We start from the raw sequence: 27,764 nt of genomic DNA, 5'->3' as shown, positions 1-27,764 counted from the left end.
TTTCCAAAGCCAAAGCATTTCAGTTCGACCTCAGAAAATTATTTCAACAGTTTGCAATGTTTTAATTGCAACATCAGCAGCACTAACACGGTCATGAATAGCATTGACTGAGAAACCCACTGACCTCCAACAAACACAGACAGCAAGAGAAACGGAGCACAAGAAAAGTGCGATATAGCTAGAAATGCAATCTCATGATTGCCCAAATCCCAAATCAAGCACTAACTTTCAGAAGACTAACTTTCTACCCTGGCTGGCAAGGCAGGAGAGAAGAAGAAGTTCTTTCTCATCTGTCACTTCCTTGCTTTCACCCAATCACACATCATTCGGTAACAAGTGACACCGAGGTCAGCTTAGTACAGAATGCTCTTGTTTTGGTTTTAAATGTGGAGATGATTCTGCTGCTGCTCAGTGTGGTGGTGTAACAACTGGAGAGGTAGACAGGCCCACTAGCCAACCCAAAAGGCCTGAAAAAAACCATTGGCTTTTTGCATTATTAACTCACAGATTGTTTGGTTTTAGAAACAGTAAAGTCGTTCAGAAAATGGATGGATGGATAAACATCTACTGTATATTATAAGTGCTTTGCTTTAGTTTAGTGTGCTGTCTGAACTTCTCATCCATACATCCATCCATTTTCGAATCGGCTTATCCTCACAAGGGTCATGGGACAATTTAGAGGGTTCATTTAACCTCCTGTGCATGTTTTTGGAATGTGGGAGGAAACCGGAGTACCTGGAGAAAACCCACACAGGCCCGGGGAGAACATGCAAACTCCACACAGGGAGGCCGGAGCCCGTCATCGAACCCATTACCTCTGCACTGTGAGGTCAACGCGCTAACCACTCGACCACCGTGCCACTTTCTGAACTTCTCAATGAATTTCAATTCCATCAACATACTTCGTATGTACTTTACAACACATTTCTCTCAGGGTTACTCTATTGAACCAGTTTTAATATCAAACAGGTGAATTTAAATGTTTTGATTTTTTCTTCAAATGGTAGGGGTTACACTTTGTCATGAGAAAACCTCATGAAAATACATTTACACATATGTCTGACACTGCAAGTACTTAAAACATGTTACTGAGCTCCCTGATGATCGGCTAACTTGGTGCTTGGTGTGCAGATATCAAAGAAAACAATTTACATATTCACTTGGAATTTAAAAAAAAAAAACATTAATCTTCGCTGGCTATTTGCTTTTGAGCAAACGAAGCACATTTGTGGTTAGAAGGCAGTTTCCAAATGCCCACTCCACAGCCGTCAATGAGATATCACCCGCAAGTGGAGCTGTTCTTGCACTTCCTTTTAAAGGTACTTGTGTGCGCCAATCTCATGGATGGACACCCCCCACCCCCAACAACGAGTCCTTCCACCATGTAGACCAGGGGTGCCCAGTACGTCGATCCTCATCTACCGGTAGATCTAAGACAGGTCCCAAGTAGATCTGAGGAGTGTCGAGGAGAAAAAAAAAAACAACCATTTGTGTGTCTTTGTACATGTTAGTAATATATTTTTTGTGTTAATGTACACTGCACCCTAATCATCCTATCAGTCTCATTTTCACAAAAAAAATATTTTAAAAATAAAATAAAGCAGGTAAATCTTGAATTGACGATGGCGCGTGATTACATCACTGGAAGTTGTTAGCGCTCCAGCAGTCTGCAATTGCAGCTTGTGATCAGAGCTGTTGCGCTCTATCTTTTATCGTCATTATTCTCATTCAGAGTTTGCTTCGTGTACAATTCACCGAGGGCACGGGCAAAGAATAGGAATCTAGGAGGGCCCAGAGAAGCACTTTAAAACGGTACGTGTGAGCTACGATAGTTAACAGGCTGCAAAAGTGCATCGCATGCCTCAGTTTCAGGCTGTTTCTCATCATGGCGTGCGTGTGTGTGTGCGCGCGCGTGCTGGTAAGGGTAGATCCCGGGAGGTTAGTTGATTGAAAAGTAGATCTTCGGTCCAAAAAGTGTGGGCACCCCTGATGTAGACCCTCTCGTGCGCTTAATTTAAGGGGGAGCCGTTTCCATTGGATGGCAAACAACTTGGCTACATTCCCTACCGCAACGGCACAGAATGGTGTAAACAACCCTTTCTAGCTGTGCCAGTCCCCCAAACAACCAAAAGAAAAAAATTCCATCCATACACACAGTTAAGACTGAGCGCTACGGTAGACTTGAGTTGTGCACAAAAAATAGGGCCTGTTGTCTGCCTCACTGTTGGAAGCGGACATATTTTATTGTATTACTGATCTGATTGTCACTTCAGAGTGGTGCTTGTAGGTCGGAAACGGAGGGAGCATGTATAGTTTGAAGACAGGGCACTCTGTTACTTTTACAAAATGTACATGATTAGTCATGTCGTGTACACTCCTTTACACAATATAATGTTATTGGAAGTGTTGCACTATGTCAACTTGTAATTTATTGTCACAAAGTTATGCCATGGCTGTTGTACACAGTTGCGCGCACACACACACACACACACACACGAACGCACGCACGCACACACGCACATACACTTGCTGTTAGTTTTGCTTTGTTGGTAGACGGCAAACATTAAACTTTCATGTCAATATTAAGTTTTTAATGTTACACAATTTGTGTTTTATACCTCCACACAGTAATTCTATGACTCTTCCAAACATTATAGAAAACAACTCTTCTCATCACATGTGTCTCATGCAACTCGGCCACAGATCATGCGACACTACAGCGCCCTACAATAGCTACACTCGGAGGGAATCCCTTCTATCAGACAAACGTAATATTTAACACCTCAAAGGAGGTCCTGAGCAAAGGATTTGAATCCTTATGATCCTTGACCAGCAGGAAGCAGATGCACTGGAGCACTCATGAAAAGTGTCAAAGGGTTCGGGTTATACCAATATGATACCTTGACAATACATTCCTGTTTAACATGTGCCGGGTTAGTGATCTTTTTTATCACTGGTTGAATCACAGCACAAGTAACACTGTAGAGAGACAGAGAAATAGAGGGACTGATATCACATGGGCGAAAGAGGGAAACCAGACCAACTGACACTCCTTTGCTTTGCTTGCTTAGCCATTATGCAGAAACAGGAAGTAGCCCCAGGATCGAGGAGGAAAGTAAAAGTGGTGCCCGGGGCATTCTGTGGGTCACCCCATTACAGGCAGCTGATGCTTGCTTCAATTGCATCCCATGTCTGGATGGGTGGAGGATGGGGGTTCCATAACCATCATTACCGTTCGGCTCAGCGAGGCATTGATGCGTGGAATGCCGAGCTATCGGATAGCTTCAGAAGATTTAATGGCGCAAATACTACTGGATCCACGCTTCATAATCTGCTCGTATTTGTATGAGTATGGCGTTGTGCAAAAGGTACGGTATGTACAGGGTCATATAGACATATGCAGGTCTGCTAAGTAAGAAGAACCTAGCTGATTCATGCAGGTGAAGGCTTCTCTCTCTATCCTCCATCACTTCATCCTCCCAGGATCCTCTCTGATGTTCAAACTGCCACGGTCTTGAAATGCCATCCAAGCTGCTGTGGGACTCGACCGTGACTGCGCAGATGGACCAGCTACACGAGCGGGCGTCTGTGATTGATTCTGAAAGCGCTGGCATTGCGACGAATTACTCAAAGACAAGCTAATCCATTGCAACTCATGAGCATATGAATGTTGCCTCAGTATCTGCGTTCATGCATACTTGTCTGATTCATGGGTAAGGAAAGTGGCTATTGACTTATTTGATGACTCATGACGATTCTGCTTGTCCACTTAAACAATACAATAGACAACACGGGCTGACTGAATGACATTGAATGAAAACATCGTTATTTGACAATGAAAAATGCATCCTGCCACAAAACAAACAGCAGGACTCTTAATGAGCAGTATGCAGGGGTTCACGACACCAGACACACAATTCTAATGTTACCTAATATTATGCTGAGATGTTCATTCAAGCTTTATCAAACTAAAACAGATCCCCTTTACTTTAGAGAAAAGTACATATAGAAAAACACTCGCAATTGGGGGTTTGCTGGAATGTAGGGATATGTTGCTCTGTGGCCAAAAAAAAAAGTGGTGGGCCAAAAAGGCTTGTGTGAATCAAACTGCAAACAGCACTGCAGCTGAGGTGGCTAGATCTTGGAATACATGAGTCATGTTTCTCATTGGGTAGCGCTAGGTAGGGATTGCCTAACTTTCGTTCCATTAGGAATGTTGCCTTAGTGCAAATATTTACCCGGTGATGGAAAACAACAGCTCTAATGCATCATAAAAGCGTGTAGTGATCGGACTCACACTGAAGTCCCTGGGCAAGCTTTGAGGCAAATATGGGAATAGAGCACAGGCGAGCCACTATGCACAGTTTTACTGACTCTCACTTAACATTTCATTTGGTACACCTGCACAGTCTGAAACTGGTAAAAGAGCCACCTTTGTACAGATAGCAAGAACCTGTCAGAGCACAGCTGCACTGCATCATACTCAATGTTGTTTCTTATATTATGATCACCTTATACTATAGGGAGACATATCTCAGTATGATGCAGTGCAAAAAAAAAGACTTTGCTAATTTAACATTCCGTTTGAGCACGAAACACATCTGGCCAATATGCTCTATGTAAAAGCAGACTTTGTTTGTTTATTGAACATAAAACATATATACAGTAATAATTTGACAGAAAATAAGGTAGATAAAAAAAGAAAGAAATCAATCTTCATACAACACAGTTATTATGTTCAAGGGAGTAGGAAGAAGTAAAAAACTTATCTAGTCCTACCCCGTTATGTGATTGTATCTAATAAATCATTTTTATATCAATCAGAAAAGAAAAAAGTAAGAAGAAAGAAGTCTCCATTAAGGCTCATACTTTACCCTTAACCGTGATATTTTTACAACTTTTGGTTTGTATCGGGATTATATACTTCCACACCCTGACACTCTTGTGTCAATTTTCTCTTGTATTCATAATGGATATTTATATACCTTTCTCTATTTATCAACTTAGTTCTGATTTATCATTATATTTAATGTTTTGAATTTATCATTTTAACTCTGATTGATGTAGGTTGTTTGTACTATTTTTTTGAATTTGTTTTTGAACTCAGCAAGCGATTTACTCATTTTCAGGTCCGTTTCGAGATTATTCCACAGATTAACACCTTTGATAGATACACTTCTTTGCTTGATGTTTGTTCTTGTTTTGAGTTTTTTGAATAAGTTGGTACCTCTTAAATCATAGCTGCTTTCTCGAATTTCGAAAAACTTCTGAATGTTTTGGCAGAGCAGGTTATTGTGTGCTTTGTACATTAATTGGGCGGTTTTAAAGTCAACCAGGTCATAAAATTTCATCGTATTTAATTTGATAAATAGTGGATTTGTGGGTTCCGTATATTTTGATCTATTAATAATTCGAATTGCTTTTTTTTGTAGGTTGAGAATAGGGAGTGTGTTTGTTTTGCAGGCATTTCCCCCCACTTTAGAAACATTTGACTGTATTGGTACCTTAGACTGTAAAATGGTTGAGTGAACGCTGGCGCGTTTTGGCTGCCGCTGCTCAACCCGTATTGTTTTGTGTTTTTTGTTATTGTAAAGTGTCCTTGGGTGTCTTGAAAGGCGCTTATAAATAAAATGTATTATTATTATTATTATTAATGGAAACTAGGACTCATTTTGAACTGAGGAAGTAACTACATCATCTCCATTAAAGAAGAAAAACAAGGCTGGGGGGGGGGCAACATTTAACATTTAAACGCACCATTCCCTAGCGTAAATATGTATTTTTATTTATTTTAGTTATTTTTTAACAATGCATAAGCTGCTTGAGGTTTATAACCTGGACAAGACAGCCTCGTGGAATATCCCACGAATAAGCAGAGTTAAGGCTCACACGGTAAAGGTTAACGGAATCAGTGACGAAAATCCTCCTGGCCCGCCTTAAGAAAAAAAAATACTAGCTTTCAATGGACAGCGCCTGGTGCTGAAAGGTTCGAAGAGACATCTGTGCACCGGAGAAGTGTGGGCGCGCGCACGTGACTGCGTGTGCTCTCATGCAGGCGTGCACACAATCACGCGTACGTGGCCGCCACAGAGGACACCTTAAATGATCTTCCCAGTGACATATTGTGTAATGCCGATGACGTTTCGTGGATAAAGGTGAAATAACTTAGCGTGTTTGTACATGAAAATGGCGCCCGTAGCCGCCGCTCACGCAACCCACCACAGTGCGGTACAACAAAGTAGCAGGGAGAAAATGCCGTGCTATTAAAACATATTCAATTTTTCTTTTCATAAAGAGCGAAGAGCTACTGGCTGTAGCGAAAAACATCGAGCTCACGCACGTCGCCTATTTCAACCGCGGCTTAATGTCAAGAGGCGACATGAGCCACGACACATCATGGAGCTTACCAACAACCGAGCTAGCAGCCATAGCACCAATGTGAATGAGGTGACAGGAGTGAGCAATTCCTTACTTTAACATGGACTGTTCCTTCGCCTCCTCCTTCTTTTGTCGGTCCATGACACCGAGGATGATCTTCCTCTCCTCCTCTGTGAGGTGGCTGAGGTCCGGCATCTCCGGCATGGCGCCGGCCGCTGTGGCAGCAGGGCCATGACCACCCATGGGCCCTTGTGGAGCGGACATCTTTTACTCACAGTGGCTACAAACACCAGAAAAGAATTTGCATTAGATAAAAGCATTTTTATGACAAAAAATATTTCATGTCCTGAACAAAATCGGAATGAGTAGTTGCAGCCCGTCGAGGCTAACAGATGACACGTCGGTTCATGCACACGATAATGTGCTGCACAATTCAATGTCCACAAATATAAAATATTTACTATGAAAAGCTCGTGGTGGATTTTCGAGTACGTTATGGGATGTAGGCCGAGGCTGCAGAGGATTGGTACTATCTTGGCTATTGTAGGTTGAAATCAACACAAACATTAGTGCTCTCGAGAAAGCACTCGGGATTAGAAATGGATGCCCCGAATAGAAGCGAACGCTGCAGGCTGAAATCTCCACGTAGTTTTGCAAATATTCGCCCGTTCACGGGGTGGGTCAAAAATAGAAGAAAAAAAAGTGAAAATAAACGCTTGCCTTGCCTTTTATTTTGCAGTCATGTTAAATCCTGTCTAACCCATCGCTGCCATCCCTCAGAAAGGATTCACTCGCATGTCTCTCATAAGACGTTAGATCCGTCCGCGTTTGTTTCGGAGTCCTTGTGCCCCCTCTGTCACTGTTTGGCCTGTTTTCATCCAGATTGTTAACACTTAGAGATTCCTTAAATGCACAAAAATGGATGCAATGAGAGAATGATGAAGGGGGTAAAAAGACATGGGGGGCGGAGGAGAGGGCATAAGAGGCGGAGCGACGGAAACGCGTTGCAGAATCAACGGAGGACGCTTGGATGTTCATTGACAGCAGGCGTAAAGCAGCACGGGAAACACGAAGTGGAGCCACTGTGCAGCTGGAACATGTCAATGCCTTATTTTAGCAGCATGGCGATGCGACGTGTCGAAATAATAGCTCAAGACAATGGGCCGGATACGTCTAGTGCCTTCGCACAGTATTGTGTAATAATCTGAAAAAAATTATACACACACATATATATATATATGTATATATTTTTTTTTATATGGAGGTTTATACACATTAATGCACATCACATAACATTACCTTTTTCTGTTTACTACCTCATTTGCAACACACACACAAGCAATTCCCAGTTTTATAGAAAGTGTTTTTGAACTGCAAATTTTCAAGAACCATTACTCATGCTGCCATGCTCAGGTAGGTATGTGTGATGGATTTAAACGAAAGCATTAAGAGGATAAAGGATGAGCCTCACAAGGCCCGTAAGCAAATTAGTACCAAGTAAAACAACAGGTAGCTTAAGCGGTTTCAATCAAACACTGACATGTTGGCTCATGACAACATTCAAATCAAAGTTGGGAAGAAAGCTTGCAAAGGCATGCCAGTGAGTTATGAAAAAGCACAAATTTGGAATTGATTTTAATTGATTTATTGCAATACTACGCAACACAATGCATCTCTATTCGATGTCAGGATTTCTAAACATTTGAAGAGAACATATTCGACCAAACACTGATGTCGAGCTTGTCTCTATCGTATAACCGCGAAAACATTTACCTCATTGAGGAAAACAAAGTAACTCTGGTATTTTGTTCATTTTTGCTTAATTTGGGTAAATATGGATTCCACTCATCTCTGCCCCAAATGAGGACAGTCACTGTGGGAAATGGATAAATGTACTGTAGGTCTCAAGGTGATTGTCTACTCACACCCATTGGTTAGAATCACATTAACGTGAATCGTGATTGCTTTAACAGCAGTGATTCCTGACATTTTTTTGTGTGGAGGCAATAAATTTGATGTTAGAAATCTCACAACACACCACCAAACAAAACTGTCACAAAAAGTATGAACACTGCAATAACGACCTCCTCTCAGTTTACTCACAACTTTACCTATTCAGTATGAAATCTGGGGCTGTTGAATCTAACACAAAGATGATATATTCAGAGATAGCCATGAGTTATTCAGTTGTATGAATGGCAACAGGTAGATGCACAGTTTATTGTTCCTTAAAAAGTAATGAATTGTTCCGCCCGTCACTTCATGTCGTTGGCATAGACTGATGTCATTAATAAACAATAATTTTCCGACAAATGAAGCGGACAATTTCCCACAGCACTGCAGATGATCTCTCTGGCACTCTGGTTGGGAATCACTTCTCAATGGAAGTGACGAATATCAAATAGAATTTGAAAGGCAGAATGTGGGTGTTTTGACTTGTACAAACATCAGGTGAAAGGGTGCTTGCATGATTCCAAAAAGAGAACAGTCTAATCACACCCTTGGTATCTGTGATGCATCTCCAGATGTTGTCCATTAGTTTTTTTTTATTTATTTGACCACAGTCACAACGTGCTTCTCCTTTTCGGACAACACAGGCACACTTCCTGGTTTGCTGTGCGAGCGGACATTCTTCTCCCTGAAAGAGAAGGACGAAAGATGGTGAGAACAGCCTGCTGGTGATCACATAGGGGTTGGAAAATTCTGAGGTGATCAAACAAGAGGCCGGAGGAGAAGACTGATTCAAACAATTTACTACCAGCTACACTAATGTACTCTGAAAACACCACAGTAACTATACAAAGTCAATTATGCTTCACACATGTGATCTCTGAGGAAACTTATGGTGGAGGGGGAAAAAAGTATAGTGCGCTTTGGCTTAGTGACAGTAGAGCGAAATGGAACAATCAATCCCCCCATCGAAACAGAGAACGGGTGTATTAGGCTTGATGAGAACATATCATGGTAGAGGATCCTCATTAGAGGGATTTTCCACAAGGTTGCGTGGGACAACAAATGCATAACCTGCCAGCAGTCCAAGACACCATAACCCATGCACGTGTACATCATGGCTGTCCAGCAGTCACCAGTATGAAACAGGAACGTAAATAAGAACTCACTTTCTGCGGCGAGCGTCTTTCATTGCCTTCAGCTCCTTAGCCTGGTTGTAGATGGCCTTCGGGAGATGTCGATGCTGAGCAATGCGTCTGATCTGCGGGAAGTCCTTAAACTTCTCTCTCAACTTAGCGCGATAGTTGGCGGCGTTCTTCTCTCGGGGTGCGAGCTACAAGACATTGTGGGAGACTTGAGCAGAATTTGAGGCACAGCAGAGAAATACAGGGTTTGGATCAAGGGAGGAAAATCCCAACCAAGGAGGTGAACTATGACAATGAACAATACGGCAAATGTCCGATCACGACAACTGAAAGGCAGGCACAGGCGGAAAGTAACAATTTGGTCTCTTTGACCAATAAGCTCACAATATACTGAGATGTAGCCCAAACAGAAATGTCAAAAAACATGAATCCGATGAGAAAAAAAAAGAAACATTTGCAATGATCGGTTCCAATATTAATCAAAGAATACAATTTGAAAGCCATTTATGTTAACGCTGAATTTACCGAATGACTGCATTTCAGACGGTGAGAGGCCAAATCAGGAAGGATGTTAGCCAACAAACATGTAAACAAGATTAGAAAATGATCGAAATCACTGTTGTCAAAGTCGAGATTGTCAAAGTTGAGACTTAAGTGTATCACATGCTGTATGCTACATATGTGACTATTAATCGTTTTTTTAATTACAAAGAAACCAGAAATGGACTTACACGCTGGAATGGACTGCAATCATTTGGATTATCACATTAATATAGCATCAACGACCCACTTTCCATATTGTCAGTTGTCAGTCCTAACTATTCAAAGATGATTAGTGGCTTTATTATTTACAGTCAAATACTTGATCCGAAGGAAATTCATTCTACCCATTAAAAAACATAACTTATTTGTTGTAGGGAATACTTAAACAGCATACAATCGAATGTTCACAAAAAAGTGAAATCCAGCAACTAAAACAGAAGTTGCCTGTGATGCCTTGATTCAGCATTTCAGTATTTCTTGATAATGAAAGACACTCTCGGTCCAGCTTAATTGTTAATGCTTCATTATGTTGCGAGCGGTCGGCTCTAAGTGATTGGCCGATTTAAACTGCTGATAGGAGCAGACCCTGTTTGATCTCTTAAGTGCAATAGGCGTGAATAAATCTTCTCTTACGCGACAGTATAGCAACTACCAAGTAAGTCAATTTTCCAAACGGAAGCAGCATTAGGAGAATAAGCAGAAGTGACCGATTTGAAATGAGGGATGGCTGCTGGAAATGACAGCAGCACACCATCGATCATTATTATGAAGCCGTAACTGTATTCGAAACATTACAACACGTCAACGGCTGATAAAGGAGCTTCAATCAACAAATGAGCGCAACAAAACTACGGCGCCTGCTTCTTTGACCACAGACTGCACTGTCTGACTGGGTCAATGTATTGGAAAAATGTGAGTGTCGAAGTCATACCATTCTTGAGTGTTTTGTCAAAAAAACTACACAGGTGATTGCATTCCTTTTTGAATATACTCCTCCTGGTAGATTTCGCTTAATGAGAGAGAGCCTGCCCTAAATCTGAACGTTTGGCATCTCCCGACAAAGCCAAGGTGGGTGTGTTGTCAAAAGCAACCATCTAATGAGTCAGGTAATAAATCGGAGGGTCTTGGCACATCTCTTGACATTTGAGGAAGATTTAAGTGCTGAGTGTTAAGGTGTGTAGTGTACTTTCTGGAGTGGATGCCAACTTTAAGTCCCAAAAAAAAAGTGTTCTCATTGTTACTGTGGAAAAGGACAAAACGTGGTACTTACAACTCCCAATTTCTCAGATGCGGAAGCTTTCCACAAACGGATATTCATTTCATCCGATCCACTCAAAATGTAACGGTTATCGGCCGACCACTTTACGCAGATGACATGCTGCATGCGTTTGGTATGGTAGACCTCCCTGGTTGGCGAAAGACATGTTGAAGAAAAGGTGCGAAATAGTTGAGGTGCAAAGTAAATGAGCAAATGAAACAGTCAAACATGCATACAATTTTCATCAAATTACGTTATTTTGACATCCACTTGTCAACAGTTTGATCTCAGGTGCACGTTTTAACACCCACCCATCCATTTTCTGATATTTCATCATCTGAGGTGCCATTACATGAAACAAATTACAGGCTGGTACTGACCTACTACGGCCAGCATTCTTGCGGAAGATGCGGATAGTCTTGTCAAAACTGGCAGACACAAACTCTTTGCCAGTAGGGGAATAGTCAACATCCAGCACCGCAGACACGTGATCTACGTGTACGATGACCGGCTTGTTTAGGTATCTCATGTCATACGTGTAAAGACTGCAGAGACAGACACAGAGACGTTAAGAAGCTTGTCAAAAAATTGCTGTCAAAGAACAACAGTGTGTCAAAAAAAAGTGTCATTTTATAATATAAACTCAATTCCAATGAAATTGGGACCTTGTGTTTAGCCTAAGTAAAAACAAAATAGTGATTTGCAAATCATGTTCAACCTATATTTAATTGAACACTACAAAAACATTATATTTCATGTTCAAACTGATCATCTTGACTGTTTTTAACAAATAATCATTAACTTAGAATTTTATGGCTGCAACATGTTCTCAAGTTGAGGAATGCTCTTCAAACACCTGTTTTGGAACATCCCACAGGTTCACTGGGAATAGGCGGGTGCCATGATTTGGTATATAAGAAGTTTCCCTGAATTGCTCAGGCATTCACAGGCAAAGGTGGGGCGAGTTTCACCTCTTTGTGCACAATTGCGAGAAAAAAATAGTCCAACAGTATAAGGCCAATGTTCCACAACATACAATTGCAAGGAATTTAGGAATTCCATAATCTGCGCTCCATAATACGATCAAAAGGTTAAGAGAATCTGGCGAAATCAAGAAGCAAGTCCAAAAAACAACTTTGAATGCATGTGACCTTTGATCCCTCAGGTGGCACTGCATCAAAAACCGGCATCAGCGTGTATAGGATATCACCACATGAGCTCAAGCACACTTCAGAAAACCAATGTCAGAAAATATGGTTCAGCGCTGCATCCATAAGTGCAACTTAAGACTCTCCTATGCAAAGCAAAAGACATTTATCAAAAACATCCGGAAACGCTGCCGGCTTCTCTGAGTTCAAGCTAATCACAGATGGACTGATGCGAATTGGAAAAGTGTTCCGAGTCTGTCTTTGGGAAATTGTGGACATTATGGCCTCCGTGCAAAAAAGGAAAAGATCCCTCCTGACTATTATGGGCTCAAAGTTCAAAATCTAGCATCTATGGGGGGCTGTGTTAGCGTCAATGGCATGGGTAACATACACATCTGTGAAGGCACCATTAATGCTGCAAAGTACATACAGGTTTTGAAGATACATATGCTGCCATCCAAGCAACGTTTTTTTTCATGGGTGCCCCTGCTTATTTCAGCAAGACAATGCCAAACCCCATTCTGCACGTTTGACAACAGTGTGGCTTTGTAGTAAAAGAGTGCAGGTACTAACTAGACTGGCCTGCCTGCAGTCCAGACCTGTCTCCTATTGAAACTCTAAGTTAATGATTATTTTCAAAAAAAAAAAAAAAAAAAAAAAACATTTATCAGTTTGAACATGAAGCATCTTGTTTTTGTACTGTCTTCAATTAAATCTAAATCACCATATTCTGTTTCTATTTATCTTTAACACAACGTCCGAACTTCATGATAATTGGGTTTGTACAATCGGAATTATCTGAAGGTCTCATGGGTTCACTGACTTATAGTCTTCATTACAAGATGTGAAATAATAGGCCTCCATCGGATTCCAGCACAAGGTGTTGCTCCTCATTGTCATGATAACCTAAAGACAGAAACAAAGATAATATATTCTTGCAAAGGGTAAAAAGGGTTGAAAACTAACTGTAGCTCGGGTGTGGCATTACCATACTTTTTTTAGCGGAGCAGCCTCTCTCATGTCATACAGTATGATACTTCTGTCAGAGGCACAGCTCGCAAGAAGTTCAGTCTGGAAAAAAACCCCAATAAGATATGGTCAACACAACAGTATCGAGACGATCTCGTATAAGCATATACCATTCCGACACTTTGTTTAGTGTACAATCCAACCATCACATCTACACGTGACACAAATCAAAATCATTTGGACTGAGAGAACAAACGAAAAGATAGCTGTGGCAGAGAAGTCAAACCAAAAGTCCCAACCAAATTCCAGCAGCAAGGAAGTTGATAGCCAGGAAGGCCAGGCAACCCCGATACATACCTGCAAGAATTTTCATGCCAAAACAACACCTTTTGAATGCCTTTCTAAGTTTGCGAACCCATGTACCTCCATCTTAAAATGGTGTTTAAAACTCACGGTCTAATTGAAAAAAAGCATACCGCTGATGTTGGTCCATAACCACCTACAGTATGTCACATTTTTTTCATAAATCTATAATATACAGTATACTCGTTGCAATGCAAAACACTGTTCAACATTTATCTCAAACAGCTGATTTCAGTTATTGCTGTGAATGGTGGCACAACCAGTTATTAGATTTTACTTAGCAATTACTTTCCACAATGGGTCCGTTATTATTTTCCTCCTTAAAGGGAAAGTCACCCGAAAAATGTTCTTTACGGTTATATGTTCTATGCGCCTCCACTAGTCTCAAGACTGCATTCTGACTCACATTGCATTTGTGGAATATGCGTTAACTCATATTCCACAACCAAAATATGAATCAGAATGCCATGTTTCTACAAGTAGGGCTGCATATAACATATTCTTGTAAAGAAACTCTTTGGGTTGACTTCCCTTCAAAAAAATCATGAATTAGAATGTGTAAAGTAAAATGGAAATCTGATGAAATTGAGCTATTTTCTAATACTGATTGCTAGAGAACGGAAAAAGATAGAAACATACTTTTTTCGGCTGAAAGAGGAGAGTCTCATCTTTCTTTTGGTAGCCTGCATGTTTATATCGCAACAGAACACAATAATTTGTGGGTCTTGCAAATCAGTCAAAATGCAGTAAAACAGCTGGGATTGAGGGGGTTGCTCCAGTGGAAATGGGTGGGATGAAATGAGTAAAAAATAAAAATGGAAACCATGGATCATTTTTCTTACCACCTCACGACTGTGTACCACTTTGTGTTGATTTAACACAATATCACAACGAAATACATTTGTCTGTAGTTGTAACATCACAAAATGTGGAAAAGTCAAAAAGGTATGAATACTAAATACTGCTTTCTCAACGATCCAACTTCCCTGGCGAGCATGTATGCACCCATTACTGGAAACCATTTTCCCCTCTGTGACAGAATTAAGATAATTTGATGTGCTCGTTGATGCATCGGCTCACCTCCACTCGGTTAAAATGGACAGAGCTGAAGCTGTCCACACCCCAAGTGAAAGAACGGATGGGGCTGGTTCTTTGCTCATCCCAGATGTCCACCTGCTGGCCACATGTTGCAAACACACCTTCTTTCTGATGATGGGCAAGCCCTGTGAAGACTGTCTGCAATGGACGAATACTCTTTTCACTTGACAATTTCCCTGAACTTTGTCCATTTGTATATCCATACACCATTAAGAGCACAATGGTCCATTATTAAAAATAACCAAGAGGTTCCTGCTCTACATACCTTGCCCAGAATTGTATTAAGTGGCTCCACGGCCTCACCATAACCTGGGGCCTCCATTTTCCACTGTTTGATTGTTTTGTCATCCCCAACCTGGTAAATAGAACATTTCTGTTAGCACTGAAATACAAAGACTGATGGGGAAGAAGTAAATAGTGCATCTCTCGCATGATAAAAGTACCAGTCACCGTGAAGAACGATGTTCCACAGAAGCGAACAACCATTCCGTGGACAAATCCTTCATGGGCTTGGATCGTGCGGAGGCATTCACGTTTGGAGAGATCCCACACTTTAACCTAGGGATAAAATTAAACAGACCTTTGAGTGTTGCCACACAGCTGTGCAAACAACACACACAATTATTTAAAAAATATTTATATGATGAGTAATTACCTCCCCATCACAAGAGCCAGACAACAATGTGGATAGGCTCGTGGTGTGCTTGGCCATGCAGTTCACACCATCTCTGTGTCCATCCAATGCGGTCAGGAAAGGCTTTGCAAACACCCTATCCAGTTTAGTGGCATTAAAGGCCCGGGTATATTCTCTGCACACCTCAAATGGATGAAGTGTAGGGTCATAGTTTCTGGGAACTGGCAACAACGATTGACATGTCAAGCAATAAATACGGTGCATCAAATATTTTCGGTGCCCACCCGACACATGCACACCTTAGTGACTAGCAAAATACAATTTAATTACACTTCAGGTTAAACAACAAATTTCTATCATGCAATTCACATGCGGTAAAAAAAATTATATTGTTGATGCATCTTATTAAACAAGCGGTGCAAAATCCAATGACTTCTTTTAAAAATCGGACAGCATTATGCTTACCAAAAATTGCTAGTGTTAGCAGCTAGCCAAGCCAGGTTTACTTTACTTACCACGCTGAATATCCAGTTTGGTCTCCCGGACGTAGTCGTCCGGGTTCCTCGAAAGTACTTTAACTTTCATCTTAATGTGAAAAAAATAATGTTAAAATACACTTGCGTTTGGTTAGGGAATGAATCATTCAAACGATCACTAAAACGACAACCCATGTGTCGGTTTGGAAACATCCGTTTATGGAAACTGCGATGCATTATGGGATGAGATCCCTGTCCTGTGGGTACGTCAGAGAAGGCGTGTAATAGAGTTGTAGTCGACATATCCGGAAAGTGAACACATTACCTCGTGTTCCTCCGTCGCATCTGTTTCCTATACAGCGTTTAGTATGCTTGTACATAACCCACCGCTGAAATTCAGCAATTGGGAGAAAGGTATGGGAGACATATGACCACACAGTGGTCATTAAAAACCTGCATCAGGTTACCAATTTCAAGTCAAAATTAAGCAATGTGATTTTCAAATGGCACGTTTATAGACCCCTAAGACCACGGTTTTACAAAATGTCATTAAAAAGATTAATGTCCATGTTGACGAAGGGAATTTAAATAACCTTGCTGCCCGTGTTGTGTTGTGTTATTTTGACTTCAAAATGGCGCCGCGTGAGTGGCTGCCTTTCCAGCAGCTCCTATATTTTGTTGTTCTACTTCTTCCTTTCATAACTTTGCTGCTGTGAATCGGGAATTTCTCCATTGCGAGACTAATAAAGGTTTTCATTTCTTCTTATCTTATTATTTACGTTGTGTTATCAAAAAATGTTTTAAGTTGAAATTCAAAAATCGGAAGTACTACAATATCACGTCAGCTCATTTGAACCTCCTACCAAGGTCGACCAGCGGCGGCTACTTGACATATGGTTGGGTAATGTACCTTTCAGTCGTATTTGACGCCACATGCCAAAAACGTGGGTCACGACTTAGCATGGATTCATAATGAGACATTCAAAGAAGTTACATCGCAGCAACACCGTGACGACAATAGAGCTAAGACTATGATTTACCTCATAGACTCATTGGAGACATGTGATCACGTGCTGTAAACGCAGTTAGCTTTTGCGAGCTACGGCAAAAATAGGTAAACATGAGCGCTGGCCCAGATCACGGCACCGTCGGCGTTAGTGATGGCAAACCAGGCCCTGCTGTGTCATTCGCCGGACATGCCCTGCAGGTTTTCAAACGTGTGAAGGTAGAAAACTTGGTGGCAGGACTAAGCGGAGGAGTTGTGTCAACGCTGGTGCTTCATCCTCTCGACCTGGTCAAAATCAGGTTTGCAGGTGAGGTGCTTATATCAACGTACTCTAAACCAGTGGTTCTTAACCTGGGTTCTATCGAACCCTCGGGGTTCGGTGAATCAGTCTCAGGGGTTCGACAGAGCCTCTGCCACGGAGGTTAAGACACACCCGACTCAACTTGACAATTAGTTATGACACGCCTGCTTGGCCATCACTGGCTGGTTCATTTTGTGCAAAACGTATACTTTATACTTATTCCGTTTACTTTTTTCTCTTTTTAATAAATGCGGTTTTTAATGTCTTGAATTTGTTTTAAAAAAATCATATTTTTATTTTTCACTAATGAAGGGTTCGGTGAATGAACTGGTTGGGTTTGGTACTTCGAACAAGGTTAATAACCACTGCTCTAAACTATTAGACACCGTCAATACTGTATTACAATAAAATGATCAGCATTTTTTATTATATAGTTTTCTATTTCAGTTAAAAATATACTCATTTAAAAGTATAAAACAATATAATGAGTACTGAATGTATTTATTAAAAGCTGTCTGTGCACCTATTTAATATCAAGGACATCAAAACCATTGCGTTTTTTATTTCATATCATTGATCACCTTACCGTGATATCGGCAGGCCAAAAATGGCTCTAGCAGTGGAAAAACATGTTACTAGTAAGACACAGTCATTCTACTCATGTTTAGTCGTGGTTCTACTAGTGCAAGGGTTCTCAAATGGCAGTATCCCGCGGAGGTACGTGACATTTTCAAATCTATTTAAAACCTAGAATCCATGAAAAAAAAATCCTTCAAAAATAATTGTTAGACTACGAATATACAGTATTTCAGAAAAATATAACATCATAAAATAAATGTTGTATTCATTGGACTATTTAATTGCATTATTCTAAAAACCTAGAGTCTGACCCAATGGTTGGACCCAGCCATATGCCACCTAGCATCACCTGTTAATCACTTGAAAATGTTATTTAAAATTAAGATTTCTTTTTGAGAACAGATCTTTACTATGGTCCCAGAGGAGGTCACTTTTTATGTGGACAAATCTTTATTTATATACAAGTCAATTCCTGGTATTCATTTGCGTTTTTTGTTATATACAGTATTTTTATTTCCAAATAGTGAAAGAGATACCACGACGCAAATTAAGTTCTAAAGTTTAATAAATCGGACCATAACGGCACAGTATGCTGTTTTAAGTCTCTCTTTCTCTCTCTCAACCAAAAAATGCTTTGCGTTGATTAGTGTGTATTTGGGGAAGAAAAAAAATCACAAGGTGTGCATCACTGAAAAAAGGTTGAGGATCACTGTACTAGTGCACTGAAATGAACAAAAAGAGCATATGAGGTAAATGACCTGAGGCTGGATGTAAAATATTTAATCAATGCTCTGACGGTCGTTAATTCAATAGAATTCAAGTAGCTTTAACTAAAACCACTGTGTTATCATTAATGTAGTCAAGGTTAAACTGTTAAACCCCTGTGTTCAAAATTATTTGGCGATTATCAGCGTAAAACATTAAAACAAATGTTTCTGAGTGTTGTGATTGATGGCCCATTCGTCACGTGCAAAGACTAAATACACTTTCATATATTTTTGCTGCAGTGAGTGATGGTTTGGAATTGAGACCCAAGTATAATGGTATGCTGCATTGCATGAAGAGTGTGTGGCACCAGGAAGGACTGAGAGGACTCTATCAAGGAGTAACACCCAATGTGTGGGGTGCTGGTGCCTCTTGGGGTCTCTACTTTTTCTTGTAAGTCTGTTTGTTTACTTGTTTGTTTACACGACCTTTTTTTGTACCATGACACACTGCTTCATCCACAGCTACAATGCAATCAAAGCTTACGTAAAGGAAGGCCGCCATACGGAACTGAGTGCTACCGAGCATTTGGTGTCGGCAGCCGAAGCAGGTTAGTTTAAACTATACCCTGTTTGTTCACACACTACCTCTTTGCTTGAACAGGAATCACTGGCAATGCTGATCCGAATTGACTTTATTTTGCTCCACATGAACAGTAACTTCTCTCACCCTGTCCAAATTAAGTTTGACATCTCAAAACGTCCTTCTGTGAAGTTGAACAGCTGGAAAGCATGTCATAATTACACGTACGATGTCATCTGTGTCCCTGTCACTTCAGGCGTTGTAACCCTCACCATAACAAACCCCATTTGGGTGACCAAGACCAGGCTTGTATTGCAGTACAGTTCTGACTCAACTAGTAAACAATACAAGGGGATGCTGGATGCCTTGTTCAAGATCTACCGCACGGAAGGGGTGTCTGGTCTCTACAAGGTCAGTCTTCAACTCTGCCACAAGGCATTGTTAATGTAGCCAATACCATCTACGATCATATTTCCAAGCAAACCCAGAACGGATGTGACTACTTCAGTACATGTGACTGCTATTTCCGTAGTCACCACTAGAGGACAACAATACTACACTTTTGTGGTGCACCTTTTTTTTTTTGTTCTTATAATCTGAAACGTAATCAAACGTTCACTCCCCTGAACGTTGTGAGAACCAGGCCACTCAATAGATGTTTTGTTGTGCTGTACTTTAGTTAAATTATAATGAAAAACAATTTTATTTACATCGCCGCATCATTTGCTTTTGAATTGGCCAAATGCAAAATTTTGAAATCACCCTTCACTAAGCGCTAATAAGTAATAACAACCATGAATAACATAAATGTGGCCTACCACATTAGTCAATACACAATAAAGCCAACTAAAAACAACAAATGAAGAAATTATCTTTTTTTTTGTCTACACAGACCAATTATTGATTTATCATGATTGATTATAAACAGGTCTACACAGTTAAATACACCAAAATATGCCGTCGTTTTGACCATTTCAATTGTAATAAGTTCCATACCAATGTGGCCAAGGATAAAAAATGAGGCTTCAAAATTGTGAAAAATCATGCCGTTGCTGTGTATACACACGCCATGAAAACAATGGTAACTTCCAAGGAGGCTCACCTTCAAAATGTATTTGTTTCTGTGTATTATAATCAGTGTTTCGTGCAGTCAATACATTATCTTCAAACATGAAGGACGTTTTTAGAAACAAATCTGTTTTTATTTTGCATTGAATTAACGTACATTGTTCAGTGTGTTCAGTGGTGCAGAACTATATTGAATCATACGATGAGTCATATAGTATCTTAACTCCACTGTCTAGCTAGATGAGTCAGGAACCAAACATATTAGATGTGCAATTGGTCATCATATCAGTCAGTGTATTCACTGTTTTATATTCTCTGCGTTTTGATAATTACTTCAAATTCCCCTATGACAGCAAGTATTGCATGTTGTGTTTTGCTGTGAGATGACATTTGAGAAAGTCAATCAAATTACTTACAAGGCATAATCTTAAAGGGTTACGTTCCCGGACTCTTTGGAACATCCCATGGTGCGCTGCAGTTCATGGCCTACGAGCAGCTCAAGAGAGACTACAGTAAATACAAGAAAATTCCCTCAGATGCAAAGCTGGTGAGTCATTTACGGTAACCCCGTGAGCCGCAGACAGCCTCAACTGAGTTTAATAGCACTCCACACCTTTCAGCTGACTCAGAGGCAGACCACAGTTGATGGACTTAGTATGTCGTATGACTCACTCGCTGAGACTTTTCTTGCTTCTTCGATCACTCCGTCCCATTTGACAGAATGCATTGGAATACATCATGATGGCGGCACTGTCCAAATTATTTGCTGTGGCTACGACGTACCCATATCAAGTGGTGCGAGCTCGACTGCAAGACCAGCACAACAGATATGAAGGTGTTGTGGATGTAATCAGACGGACCTGGAGGTATGCTAGCGTGGCTTGGTCAGAACGGTATACCAGTGATGCCTTCTACAAGTCTGTCCTAGCGCTGAGTGGATGAGAAAGATGGCATGTGTAACTCTCACTGATCCCACTGCAGGAATGAAGGCGCCCCTGGGTTCTACAAAGGCATCATCCCAAACCTGATTCGTGTCACTCCAGCCTGCTGCATTACATTTGTAGTTTATGAAAATGTCTCCCGCTTCCTCCTTGGCCCAAGTTAGCGAGGTCCAACAGTAAACAGGAGACACAATTGCGTAGGTGCCAAACACAGCAACAGTGACTGAATGGCCAGTCAGAATATCAGTACCCATAAAATGAACCTCAGTGCATATTACACTGAAAAGGAAGGCTTCAAGTGTCCTTGCTGAACCTCTCAGTGCGGTTGATTGATTTCTGGCCAGTACTGTACATTTGTGCTGCACCCTTGAGGATGTAATGTTTTTTTTTGTTTTGTTTTTTTGTCTTTACACAGATGTGAAAATGTCTGCAAAGGACTTCACAAAATTAGAAATGTCAAAGTTAGATTTTTGTACGATTTTGTCTGAAGAATGAGATGCGCTGTGGATAATCAATACAACTTTAAGTTATCCATTTTTAAGAATTCACTTCATGTAAAAATAAAATTAAAAAAAGGATATGTTGTTCAAACATATTTCTATTTATTTATGGAGTATATCTAACAGTTCTATGCCTGGCACCTTTTTTTTATTGCTATAAACCTAGAACTGCACTCTTGCCTGAATTGTCTTGTTGATTCATAGAAGAAAAGAACAACGTAAGAAGGTTATAATTCCTCAGTTCTGCTTTGGAGAAACAAATATGCACCCTCAAAATTCTTCCTGTGATTTATTTTTTGTTTGGAGCAACATCTTGTTTCGATTCAGCCTGCTTTGCTTTGTCATTGAATATCTATTTTCTATAGTTACATTTGAATTTGCATCTAGTTTAACCCATGTCTGTCCCATGTATGTGTATATAAAACACGTGGAACAATTGATCAAAACATTCCCTGATCGCAATCACACGACACGCAAGTTCCCGCCTGCAGGGAAAATTGAATCGAACTTAGACACGAGCGCACACTGCAGCACAAAGTGCAGATCGTTTTTGACTTACCCGTGTGTGTGTGTGTGTGTGTGTGTGTGTATTAACAAATCCATCTTAACTAAATGCAGAAATATAATTGCAAGTATGTATGTTGACTTTTAGAAAAAGCTTAAAAAGATTATTTTATTAACACTGAAAGTGCAATATAAGAAAAAGTCAAATGAGTATGTTAACATATTGGCAATTACTGCCGAGAGCACCAGCAAACAGGAAAATTACAGTACAATACAGTTTGTTATTCCTGGCAAAGTGAATGGCCTGTCAAATCGTAAATTCTGTCCACAAAACATGAAGTTCCCATCAGTGTGGTTGTGAGCCGTCAGCAAACCGTACCTGCACATTTTGGAAGACGATATAACATACTCTCATGTGAACCGGGGCTGACCCCATTCCTCTTATGTAACTGTTTTTATTTGGGAAGCTCTTCAATGATAATCCTGGAAACCGAATTCCACCCCGTGGATGCATCACCACGGGGATAGTCAGCGCAGGTCCCCACCCATACAGCCACGTCCACCAACCCTGCTTTGACACCCTCACAGAGTCCTTCCACTGACACAGAAAAAGAACAGAGACAAAGACAGCACATATAAATTGTAGGGAACACCCAAAATGCATGACCACAAAACTGGTGTATTGTGATGTGACCTCTCCCGATGTTGACTTCCCTGGAACCATAGAACTTAATGGCGCCACATGAAATGTGTTTTTCCCTTTTAATTCTGGCTAAGTTAGGTGAACAATGTGACTGCTGAGGAATTATCCACAGTGGCGGCTAAAAAAAAGCTATAGTGTAAAACATGTATATATATTTTTTTCTTTTGCCAATATATGTGTACATCTGGATTCCTTTGTTGCTTAAGAGGTCTTTAAAAATATATTTTTTTCAACATTTTTGATAAATTAAAAGATATTTTAAAATGCCTGATCTTCTCTCATCTGAAAATTATGTCATTTGGCCCGATTTCTGATCACGTGATTCATATCAGTACATCCCAAATATCAATCCATCCATCCATCCATTCATTATCTGAAGGGCTTTATCCTTACAAGAGTCGCGGGCGTGTTGGAGCCTTTCCCAGCTTCTATCCTATCCCTACTTCTTCGGGTAGTAGGCAGGCGACACCCTGAACTAGTTGCCAGCCAATCGCACACATACACGAACAAGCATTCACAATCACATGATGTGACAAAAGTGTTCAATTAACCTACTGTGCATGTTTTTGGAATGTGGGAGGAAACCGGAGTACCCGGAGAAAAACCACGCAGGCATGAGGAGAACATGCAAACTCCACACAGGAAAGCCAGGGCCCGGAATCAAACCCTGCACCTCTGCAATATGAGGCGGACTTGCTAACCAGTCGCCCATCCCTAATGTCATATATAGGACTGTAACTTTTTATAGACCTCACTATTAGCATGTGTAGTACTGCATTTCCAAACTATGAGAGTCATTGTTGTTTAAAAGTAACTGATGGTGTTTGCTCAGCTGACTTCCACATAAGCAACGTGAGTTCATTTCCACCCAGTAAAGGTGCGAATGAGTTTGTAAAATGTCTACCTCTATGTGCCCTCTGATTGAATGGTAACCTGTTCGGGGAAGTGGGTCTGCCATTTGCCTTAAGTCAGTATATACTGTTTGTAGGTGGACAGAGTGTGTGATGCTACCGATAAAAGTGATGTATCTGGTACGCATACCCACGTGCGTTTTTTTGGGCTCCCTCCCACATAACCGAAAGTAAAGTCAAGTCAACTGTATTTGTAGTGAAAAGCACAATGCTCATAAAGGGTTGAAAAAGGTGGAATATTGAAAATATATGAAAACCTGTAACCTGATGGCTGCCCACTTTAGTAACCGCTGTCCCTGAAAGGGTTAAAGAGACCCACTGAGCACAGTGTGGAAGATGTCACCCCAGCTATCACAAGAGGACAGTTGTTTTCCTTCTTTCAAGTTTGTCTCTCTATTTTTGAAATTGGTAGTCCTCATTAGGGTCACAGGTGAGCTGGAACCTACTCCAAGTGAGTTGTGCAAGAGGCAATTGAACTTTTGGACAGTAATCATACCTGAGGATGTTCTGTGGATATTGATGGTTGAGTTGAGCTCTGGACTGCCTTGGTCCAGGTATATGATGGACTCTATGGGCAGTGGGGCCGCGCACTCTGCTCCATTGAATGTGAAGTACCACCTTTGGCAACATGCGTTCTTGCACTTGAGCCTGAGGGAGCCACTGAAGAGGACTCTGAGGGCGCTGTCTGAGCGCAGCTTGGTAAACGTACAGTCCTACAAGACACAGCGCAGGAGAACGCAACGTTTGATGTCATGATCTACTCGGGGCTGGGGAAAAAAAAAGGTCAAATCGCCACCACAATGTAGTAGAATGCTGTTTTCATTTTGAAAAATAAAAACCTCAGTGGGCTTTTTTTAATGTATTACTGTATTAACTATTGATGCAGTGAAGTGCAGACCACACTTCCATACCACAGTTGCATGAAATATAAAAAGCTATGCTTTAAGACTTTGCTTATTTCGGTGTGAAGTGGGGTGCAATGTATGAGCAACTAGCACAGACTAAATCAATAGCTTGAATATGACTCACAGGGAGACGTGACAATAAACCATTCACAGAAATTGGGTGTTCCTGCTCTGGTCTGACCAAGTAGCTGCTTAGACCGATACTTGTTTCCCATCGGTAACATTTTCCAGCTACATAAGACGTGGCAAAGAATGTAAGTTTGTGTAATCGTGGTTACGATATCTTTTTTTACTTATTTTTATAAATGCATTTCCCATTTGCATTCTGTCTGGCATGCAAATTGTACTTACAGCTATTTTTCCGAGGTCAATCCCATAATTCAAGGAGTTCCAGGCACACTGCTTGTAGTTGGGCCTCCAGGGCTCCTCGAAGAGCTCATTGATGCATTCGCCCTTCTCCCCTTTGAGACCATCACGTCCAGGGATGCCTGGCGTTCCCGGGATGCCGTTGGCGCCAGGGTTTCCGTCTCTGCCGGGGGTTCCTGCTGGACCCTGCATGCAGCTGCCATACTACCGGAACAAGCAAATCGGGGTCGAAAGTGGATGTTTAGAATTTCATCTGTCCATTATGTTGTATGTAATTTGGTGCTTCCTGAGAGCTAAAGTCCCTGCAAAGTGAACACCTGAAATTAGCCAGCTAGAATATTTCAAAGTCCTAGAAAATTACAAACGACTACTGGGTTGACATTGGTGTGTAAGCAAAAATGAAAATAAGATGCAATGGGACCAGGAACAACCATGACGCATATGAATGACATATTGCCGTGTTGACAATAGGATTTGAAAGGCTGGCTACAATATTACTTCGTCTGGGCACGCATCTCTGTTGTATTCATGGTCTCTCCGCCATATTTAAAGAAATGTTACATCTTACTCAACCCGACTCAAATACATACACAAGGCTGCTAAAAAAAAAACTATTCAAAATGAAGACCTTGGCCTGCATGACTCTGCCTAAGTTCCCTTTGTCCTGAAGATTGCATTGTCAATCAAAAAAATGCATGGACAATAGTTTATACAGTTGTTCCATTTTTAGCTGAACCTGAAATCTTTATTTAAATATATTCAGATTTTATGCATGATTCCCATCCATAAGGACAAGAAACACAAACTGACCTGTCGACATGCAACAGTTCTAGCCCATAACCAGAAATGGATGTCTGACGAACTGTTAATGCATTTTGCTGAACGAGCAGTGTTTGCATGACAAAGAGACATTACGTTGAAAAATGCCATGAGATGAGAACAAAGAGCCTTTACTCCACATCTCCGTTTGAATCCCTCGGGTGACATCTAAAATTATACTTCAGAAGATGAGCATCTGGAAAAAAATGCCTCCATTAAAGGGATTTGTGGTGTGCTAACATCAGCTGGGGAAACAGATGGCCAAGGGTCTGTTTTAGCCATGAGTGGTTTCGCAGGATCGATCTGTTGACGTTACATCAGTACTGAAGGAAACTGGGAAGCGTGTGGTCAAAAACAGCTGACGATGTATTTTCTGGAATATATCATTGAAATTTGGCCCCACTATTTGACCAAGTATGAGCTCTACAAGATATTTCAGTGGTGGTTTGATTTACATGAAAATGAAGAAAACATCTCCATGCTGAATTTTAGTTTGATATTCACATCAAACTAATGAATGGATCCACTGTCCACTCGGCCACGCTGCAGACTTTTATACCGCCTTCCTGAAAGTTTGGTGCTGCCTGCATGAATAATACTGAATATTCCACACGCACAGCCCGTTACTGTCCACGCACGAAGGCTGTATTTGGCCCAACGTTTTGAGAACTCAGATGAATTTAATGCTTCGGCTGGGACACACTGAATGGAGCACCACAGCACTCCACGGCGAATACAAAAAAAGGGGGTGGAGGGTATTTTATGATAATCATGCTATTTGAACAGAAATATTGACCTCCCCCCAGATAGCCAAGTGTAATTTGAGTTTCCAATGCCACAAGATTACGTTGTAGGACAACATGCTGTTCATCATTTCCATCCATTGTGGTGAGAAAAGTGCAACTCAGAAGTACAAAAGGTCTTTAGGAAGATTATGAGAGCAAAAATGGTGCCTCGAGGATTCTCAAAGTGTGATGTATAGACTTCTAATGGGAGCATGAGGGAGGTCTGGAAAGTCTTGGCCAAATAAACAGTTTCACTTTCATTTGATAGATGCCCAAGAGCAGACAGAGAATGTGTGTGTATTCTATCCCACCGCTGGCCACCCACTAGGCTACTTATAAATCCTATTCATGCAAGGATATAGCCTGGTTGGTAAAAGGGCATAAAAAAAGTGATGAGAATATAAAGTATATCTTTATATGGGTTCCATTTTGATGGCATTGAAACAGATGTTTAAACAGATAAAGTATAAAATAGATAAAGACGGAGGCCGTGTGCTTCCCGTTTGGCCTTATTTCTGTCACCAAACCATAGCTGAAATAATAATAGAAAAAACAGCTCACCCCGCCACATTTCCAAAACTGTAGCACATAATTCTAGGGGCCAAAATAAGGATAATTCAGCGCGGACTCACATTGTGGCCATTTTTTACTGTAGCCTGTGGATTTGATATGTACTATCAATTCAGTTATCTCAAACATCAACGTGCACTTATTAACTATAAATAAAAAGTGGCACTCATCCGGGACGCAGCACGGTCGTCCACAAGGTTCCCCCTTCCATGGAAAACGCCACATCGCTTTATCGTGATGTCGACCGAGTTATTGGCAATGTGTCTTACCTTATCAGCGTCAGGATCCTTTCGGTATCCTCTACTTCTCACCTTTTCCACGCCAAACACGGGCAAAGTCAAGCAGACGAGCAGCAGCAAAAGGCGCTGAGCTAGAGGAGACATCATACGTTGCATGTAGCTGAGAGCTTTTGAAGAGTCAACTCGCATCCAACTTTGCACTCTTTGAATGCAGGGGGAGGGCAGGACCAGCGGGAAGGGGGCAGCCAACGCTCCTGAAGAAAACCGTTCCAAAGCAAACAGCCCAGCAACACACACATGAGAGCATGTCCCACATTA

General features: G+C 41.0%; 4 protein-coding genes across 7 annotated transcripts in view; 1 reads left to right on the top strand and 3 right to left on the bottom strand.

Moving 5' to 3' along the window:
* The window catches only part of rims2a (regulating synaptic membrane exocytosis 2a), a 139,344-nt gene extending 132,014 nt beyond the window's left edge, over positions 1-7,330 (bottom strand). For all 3 annotated transcript variants that reach the window (XM_086112617.1, XM_086112623.1, XM_086112622.1), the window contains exons 1-2: positions 7,104-7,330; positions 6,473-6,658 (exon numbers count right to left, since the gene is read on the bottom strand). In XM_086112617.1, the coding sequence (XP_085968743.1) occupies positions 6,473-6,642 (170 nt within the window). In that variant the 5' untranslated portion in view covers positions 6,643-6,658; positions 7,104-7,330. The remainder of the gene's footprint in view (positions 1-6,472; positions 6,659-7,103) is intronic.
* Positions 7,331-8,007: 677 nt separating this feature from the next.
* Positions 8,008-16,182, bottom strand: dcaf13 (ddb1 and cul4 associated factor 13). The gene is made up of 11 exons (XM_086114300.1): positions 16,002-16,182; positions 15,508-15,707; positions 15,303-15,410; positions 15,118-15,207; positions 14,835-14,990; positions 13,416-13,493; positions 13,246-13,328; positions 11,655-11,819; positions 11,287-11,422; positions 9,498-9,661; positions 8,008-9,016 (listed from the first exon to the last, which is right to left on the bottom strand). Exons 1-11 carry the CDS (start codon positions 16,069-16,071, stop codon positions 8,929-8,931), a joined length of 1,338 nt encoding a protein of 445 aa, XP_085970426.1. The 5' UTR covers positions 16,072-16,182; the 3' UTR covers positions 8,008-8,928.
* Positions 16,183-16,817: 635 nt separating this feature from the next.
* Positions 16,818-23,122, top strand: LOC147203415 (solute carrier family 25 member 32-like). The gene is made up of 7 exons (XM_086113942.1): positions 16,818-17,275; positions 18,856-19,006; positions 19,078-19,163; positions 19,392-19,546; positions 20,637-20,750; positions 20,924-21,069; positions 21,185-23,122. Exons 1-7 carry the CDS (start codon positions 17,083-17,085, stop codon positions 21,306-21,308), a joined length of 969 nt encoding a protein of 322 aa, XP_085970068.1. The 5' UTR covers positions 16,818-17,082; the 3' UTR covers positions 21,309-23,122.
* LOC147203414 (collagen triple helix repeat-containing protein 1-like) lies at positions 22,282-27,733 on the bottom strand. Of its 2 annotated transcripts, none has more exons than XM_086113943.1 (4): positions 27,477-27,733; positions 25,019-25,237; positions 24,259-24,475; positions 22,282-22,746 (listed from the first exon to the last, which is right to left on the bottom strand). In XM_086113943.1, the coding sequence occupies exons 1-4, from the start codon at positions 27,633-27,635 to the stop codon at positions 22,604-22,606; spliced, it is 738 nt and encodes a 245-aa protein (XP_085970069.1). In that variant the 5' UTR covers positions 27,636-27,733; the 3' UTR covers positions 22,282-22,603. The 2 variants fall into 2 exon arrangements, with proteins under 2 accessions (XP_085970069.1, XP_085970070.1); XM_086113944.1 differs by having other exon boundaries at positions 27,519-27,733.
* Positions 27,734-27,764: the final 31 nt, after the last annotated feature.

This window comes from Hippocampus guttulatus, chromosome 6 (genome assembly GCF_054856545.1).
Source record: "Hippocampus guttulatus isolate MCC_2025c chromosome 6, RoL_Hgut_1.0, whole genome shotgun sequence".
NCBI classification, from domain to species: domain Eukaryota; kingdom Metazoa; phylum Chordata; class Actinopteri; order Syngnathiformes; family Syngnathidae; genus Hippocampus; species Hippocampus guttulatus.
The sequence above is the reverse complement of the archived record's forward strand: the minus strand, read 5'-3'. Positions and strand labels throughout refer to the sequence as shown.

Coding starts and splice junctions, on each gene's coding strand:
- dcaf13 (XM_086114300.1), bottom strand. CDS start 16,071: ATGAAAGTTAAAGTACTTTCGAGGAACCCGGACGACTACGTCCGGGAG. Junction 13,329..13,415: donor AGGCTGCTCCGCTAAAAAAA/GTATGGTAATGC, acceptor TTCTGTCTTTAG/GTTATCATGACAATGAGGAG. Junction 11,423..11,654: donor AAGAATGCTGGCCGTAGTAG/GTCAGTACCAGC, acceptor TTCGCCAACCAG/GGAGGTCTACCATACCAAAC.
- LOC147203415 (XM_086113942.1), top strand. CDS start 17,083: ATGAGCGCTGGCCCAGATCACGGCACCGTCGGCGTTAGTGATGGCAAA. Junction 19,164..19,391: donor GGTGTCGGCAGCCGAAGCAG/GTTAGTTTAAAC, acceptor CTGTCACTTCAG/GCGTTGTAACCCTCACCATA. Junction 19,547..20,636: donor GGGTGTCTGGTCTCTACAAG/GTCAGTCTTCAA, acceptor ATAATCTTAAAG/GGTTACGTTCCCGGACTCTT.
- LOC147203414 (XM_086113943.1), bottom strand. CDS start 27,635: ATGCGAGTTGACTCTTCAAAAGCTCTCAGCTACATGCAACGTATGATG. Junction 25,238..27,476: donor AGGATCCTGACGCTGATAAG/GTAAGACACATT, acceptor TTGTTCCGGTAG/TATGGCAGCTGCATGCAGGG. Junction 24,476..25,018: donor TTGACCTCGGAAAAATAGCT/GTAAGTACAATT, acceptor TGTGTCTTGTAG/GACTGTACGTTTACCAAGCT.